Consider the following 5,561-nt stretch of genomic DNA (forward strand, 5'->3'; position numbering starts at 1 on the left):
TGCACAAGATGGGTCTGTGGATTTTAATGTAACAGAAAAGGAAATAGTCAATGATACTTCTTAGGGGCCACTTCACCAATAACCTTAGAGAAAGTACAACTTGTGTATTTGAATATAATACCAAAATTGAATATCTGAAAAGGTTATGAAACCTACGATTCTCCCATATTTGTGCAAGGCTGTAAATGTTTTTCATATACTTCACCCAAAACAATCCAATAAATGCAGAAGCAAATCTGAACATCTAGTGGTGTCTATGAGGCAGATGAGAAAGACTGGCAAAAATGCAAAGTGTAACAAAATCAACTCTTCTCACTACCCTGTTGATTTGGGGAACTAATTATTTTTCATAAAAACAGCATTGCTGTTTTCATGTCATGGGTTATTAATATGATGCTAAATGATTTTTTTTTCACTTTTTTAGGGAGATAGAGTGAGCAGAGAGGGGCAGAGGGAGAAGGAGAGAGAATCTTAAGCAGGCTCCAAGGTCAGCACTGAAACGGAGGTGCGGCTTGATCTCACCACCTTAAATCAAGAGTTGCTGGCTTACCTGATTGAGCCACACATGCGCCCCAGTAAATTTTTTAAATAGTTCCTACTATGATCAATATTGATAGCTATAAACTACATTCACAAAATTATCGTTGGGGTCCTCCGTAATCTGTGAGACTGTATAGATATCCTTCTAACAAAATGTTTCAGAATCAGTAACTCACACAGCTCCTGGGCCACGACACAAGGAGACAAGGTGACAGAGAGCACCCCGTGCAGTAGGTGAGGCGTCGAGGTAAAGGCCCAGGTCCCTGTACCTGTCTCTCAGGGTCTCAGGCCCCAAGGCCCTATCTGGGGCCAGGAAGCTCAGTGCTGGGGAGTCCCCTTCTACCCCAGTTTCACTTCTCCTTCTCACAACCTGGTCACCTCCTCCTACCTGGATACTCGTGATGCGGTCCCAGTTCACGCTCCCATTGGGTGCCGGGTTTCCGGCGAAGCCAATCATCGGAACCCGGGTTCCGGGTTCTGAAGTCCTCACCAGACCCGGGGAGACGCAGTTACTCCTCAGAGCCTGAGGGTCTGGACCATGGGGTCCCGAATTCTCCTCCTACTGCTGTCGGGGGCCCTGGCCGTGACCGACACCTGGGCGGGTGAGTGCGGGGCGGGAGGAAAGGGCTCTGCGGGGCGGGAGCGAGGGGACCCCCGGGCGGGAACACGGGACCCCCCGGGGAAGGCGCCTCTCTGCCGCACCCGCCCCAGACCCCCAGCAGTCCCCGGCCCCGCCTGGGCCTGTGCTCCCCCGTCCCTCCCCGCCTCCGCCCTGCTCTCCCCCTCTCGGCGCCCCCTCCTCCTGCCCTCCCCGCCGCCTCCACCTGGGTCCCGGGCCCCGCGCCGGGAGGAGGGTCGGGCGGGGTCTCAGCCCCTCCGCGCCCGCAGGCTCCCACTCCCTGAGGTATTACTCCATCGGCGTGTCCCGGCCCGGCCGCGGGGAGCCCCGCTTCATCGCCGTCGGCTACGTGGACGACACGCAGTTCGTGCGGTTCGACAGCGACTCTGCCAGTCAGAGGATGGAGCCGCGGGCGCCGTGGGTGGAGCAGGAGGGGCCGGAGTACTGGGACCAGGAGACGCGGAACTGCAAGGACACCGCACAGACTTACCGAGCGAATCTGAACAACCTGCGGGGCCACTACAACCAGAGCGAGGCCGGTGAGCGACAGGGCCGGGTCCAGGTCCCGACCCCCATTCTCCGATATCCGGGTCTCAGCGTCACCCGAGTCTGAGGGACCCCTCCCGCACCCCTACCTCCGTCCCCCATCCTAAACCCAAAGAACCCGCGGGAACTTTCAGGCGGTTTTACTTTCTATTTGGACTTAACCCCCTGCCTGTCCGGGTCGGACCAGGGTCTCACACTTACCAGAGCATGTACGGCTGTGACGTGGGGCCCCACGGACGCCTCCTCCGCGGGTACAGTCAGTACTCCTACGACGGCGCGGATTACCTCGCCCTGAACAAGGACCTGCGCTCCTGGACCGCGGTGGACGCGGTGGCGCAGATCACCCGCCGCAAGTGGGAGGCGGCCGGTGAGGCAAAGTGTAAGAGGGACTACCTGGAGGTCACGTGCGTGGAGTGGCTCCGCAGGTACTTGGAGATGGGGAAGGAGACGCTGCTGCGCGCAGGTACGAGGGGCCGTGGGGCCTCCCTGATCTCCCCTCCCCTGGGCCTGGCTTCCCACCAGGAAGGGAAAATGGACTCAGTGTCAGAACACCGCCCTCCCACGGGTGGGGAGGGAGACCCGCCTGGGTGTTCAGGTTCCTACTAGAGAGTGACTAGAGAGTGACTCACCCAGAGGGCCGCTTTTCTCTAAAGGGCAACTGAGGAATCCAGTCTCTCCCAGGAGGCAAGGTCTCCACCATCTCAGCGGTTCCCTTTGACCCTGGCAGCCACCTTGGGAACCAGGACTTTAGCTTTCAAGGGCTTTTTCTCTGATGAGAACATCTTTGAGTTCTGATTCGAGGTTTCTGACTCATTCAGTCTCCTTGCAGTCAGAATCATTAGTGTGCTTTCCCCTTAGACCTACAGCCTCCTACCCTAGACTCTGTCCCTGATTCCAGGACCCCTGGATTAGGAGATCCCAAAGGTTAGGTTGGTGATTGGGATTTGAACTTCTTCCACCTGGTGAAATTGCTGGGTCCACCTCAGGATGGTTACATGAATGCCCTTTCATTGGCCCATAAAGGTAAACTCAAGTGTGGGTTTTCTGATTATTCCTCCTCAGAACCCCGCAACACACACGTGACACACCACCCCATCTCTGACCATATTGTCACCCTGAGGTGTTGGGCTCTGGGCTTCTACCCTGCGGAGATAACCCTGACCTGGCAGAGGGATGGGGTGGACCAGACCCAGGACACAGAGCTTGTGGAGACCAGGCCTGCAGGAGATGGAACCTTATAGAAGTGGGCGGCTGTGGTGGTGCCTTCTGGAGAGGAGCCAAGATACACATGCCATGTGCAGCATGAGGGGCTGCCCAAGCCTATCGCCTTGAGATGGGGTAAGGAGGGTTTTGGGTAGAGCCTCTTCTCAGGGAAAGCAGAAAGCCTTCTGGAGAACTTAAGCAGGGCCAGGACACTTACCAGAGCTCTAGACCCCTCACCTTCCCTCCATTTCCAGAGCCACCTCCTCCCACCATCCCCATCATGTGGATCATTGCTGGTCCGGTTCTCCTGGTGGTCACTGCAGTGATTGGAGCTGTGATCTGGAGGAAGAAGCACTCAGGTAGGAATGGAGTGGGGGGATGTGAGTTTCTTGACCCTCTGGGGGTTTCCTAGGTAGGCGACTGTCCTGCCTTGTTACTGGGAAGTACCATCCTCACATGTGGACTTGCCCACTCTGGAGCTGATCACTAACACTCAGTGTGTAGCAAACACTTGTGACAATGAAGGACACATTTTCATCTTGGTAATTCTGGTGATGGGGACCTGATTTCTAGCAGTCACAGGACAGAGGGGAATGTCCCTGCTGAGAACAGACCTCCCTGCTGAGGACAAGTCAGGTGTCCCACTCCTCTTTCTTCGTGTTTCCCAGATCGTCAGTCAGAATTCTGTGAACTTAAAAAAAAAAAAAATTCTGTGAACTTCATTTTGAATTAGGACTAGGAATTCCTCTAGGATCTCATGGTCCCACCTTGTCCTAGGCCTCTGACATGATATTTTCTTTCCACAGGAGGAAAAGGACCAGGCTACTTTAACACTGCATGTAAGTATGGAGAGGGTGATCTCTGAGACCCTGAGAAAGTGTAGACAGGACCCCATGGGGAGCTCACCCATCCCATAGCTCCTCTCTTCTGTGGGCTCTGACCACATCCTGTTTGTTCTCCCCTAGGTGATGACAGTGTCCAGGGCTGCTCTGATGTGTCTCTCATGGCTCCTAAAGGTGAGACCCTGGAACCCTGAAGTGGGGAGGGGTTGGGTACTGGGGACACTTTGAGCATCTGGAGAGCTATTGAGAAGGTCAGCACTTATGTGAATGACCTAAATTTGTACATGATTTTTTTTTTCACAGTGTGAGACCAGCTGCCCTGTGGAGACTGAAGGATGCAAGATTTGTTCATACTCCCACTTGGTGACATCAGCAACCCCTGACTTTTTCTGCAAAGGGTGTGTCAGAATGTGTCTGTGTTCCTATGGCTTAATGTGAGGATGTGGGGAGATTTGCCCACCCTGCCCACAATGCCCACCCCCTGTAATGATTTGCATTCTCTTCTCTGATATGCTTTACATCCCTGTCTTTATTTCATGTTGGGCTGAATGCTAATGACTTACTTTACTTCTATATTGAAAATGAGAATCCAGATAAAAGTTTGTGTTTCCTAATTCTTGGCATGTGGGGTTGATGAGGTAATAAAAGAGGAGATTTCTAAAGTTGAGACAGCAAATAAATGGAAACACTGAGAACCTCCCAGAATCTGTGTTTTTGCTGTGCTGAGTCTGTTGCAGGTAGGGGTAGGAGTAGGCTGTGAGGAGTCGAGTGGGGACAGGGTCTGTGCCCAGTCTGTGCTCAGGGCATCACAGGTGTGATATGCTCACCCCTCAGCTGGGTCATCTCTCTCCTCTGTATCCTTGCCCCTTGTGTGGAAGCTTATCTACCAGGACCTGTGATCACAGGTACTTGGACATCACCTGCCACAGGCCCTTGTGCAGCCAGAGCTTCCTGTGACTGGGTCAGCCTTGCCTAAGGCGTGGATCAGGTCATTATCTCCATTTTGAGGTTGGTTTTTTTTTTTTTTTTTCATTGTTTTTGTAGAGCATCAGGCCTGTTCCTGCTCTTGTTTACCAGTTCTTGTCCCATTCTCCCCAGGGTGATCCTGTCAGTTACAGCAGCAGGTGGCCTTTAGGCTATGTTCCCACAGGCCTAGTTTGACCCCCACACACAGGAGTCTCTGTGGTACGGAGAGATGAACTTTCAGATTCATCCATCTCTTCCCCTCACTCTAGACCTGTTTTCTAGATTATTCTTAGGATTCTGGAAGTAGAGAGAAGGGGAATTCTGAGAGGTTCTCATCCTCATTAAACATCAGTTAGTTTCTACCTTCCCTGCTGCCCTGCCCTCTCTCCTTGCCCTTAGTTCTCACGTTCCTAGTGCTGGCTTCAACCCAAGGTCATGGATTTATAAAGCAGAGTCTAATGTAGCTTTCTATGAGGTTGGAGAAAAGGACCCATAAAGCCCGAGTACAGTGTTTCTGGAGAGAGAATCCTGTGTGCTGTGCTGTGCAGGAGAGATGGTGTGGGGGGAGGGGCTGAGCAGAGAGAGGGACGGGAAGGCAGCCCTGTGAGAAGAGAGAGGCAGCATTGATGGTAAGGTGAGCTCATGGGACTGGAGCTGCCACTGAACAGCTGTGCCTCAGGCACATCTAGAAGGAGTCCTCTATCTACTCATTCATTCAACTGATAACTGTCATGTGCCACATACAGGACATGCTATGTTTACATCTAGGTCACCTCAGTGAGACCAAAAAGAGGGAAAATGGGCTGGTCTTGTGGAGAAGACAGTGTAAGGGGCAGATTCCACTT

General features: G+C 53.0%; 1 protein-coding gene across 1 annotated transcript; it reads left to right on the forward strand.

The window, feature by feature from the left end:
* Nucleotides 1-1,078: 1,078 nt before the first annotated feature.
* LOC308344402 (DLA class I histocompatibility antigen, A9/A9 alpha chain-like) lies at nucleotides 1,079-4,453 on the forward strand (the record flags this gene model as incomplete). The annotated part of the gene is given in 9 exon segments (XM_080805950.1): nucleotides 1,079-1,142; nucleotides 1,252-1,698; nucleotides 1,893-2,168; nucleotides 2,768-2,943; nucleotides 2,947-3,043; nucleotides 3,163-3,267; nucleotides 3,715-3,747; nucleotides 3,874-3,924; nucleotides 4,054-4,453. Coding segments are annotated over 9 exon segments (1,254 nt in total). The 3' UTR covers nucleotides 4,059-4,453.
* Nucleotides 4,454-5,561: the final 1,108 nt, after the last annotated feature.

Source organism: Martes martes, assembly GCF_963455335.1.
Source record: "Martes martes genome assembly, chromosome: 6".
NCBI lineage: Eukaryota > Metazoa > Chordata > Mammalia > Carnivora > Mustelidae > Martes > Martes martes.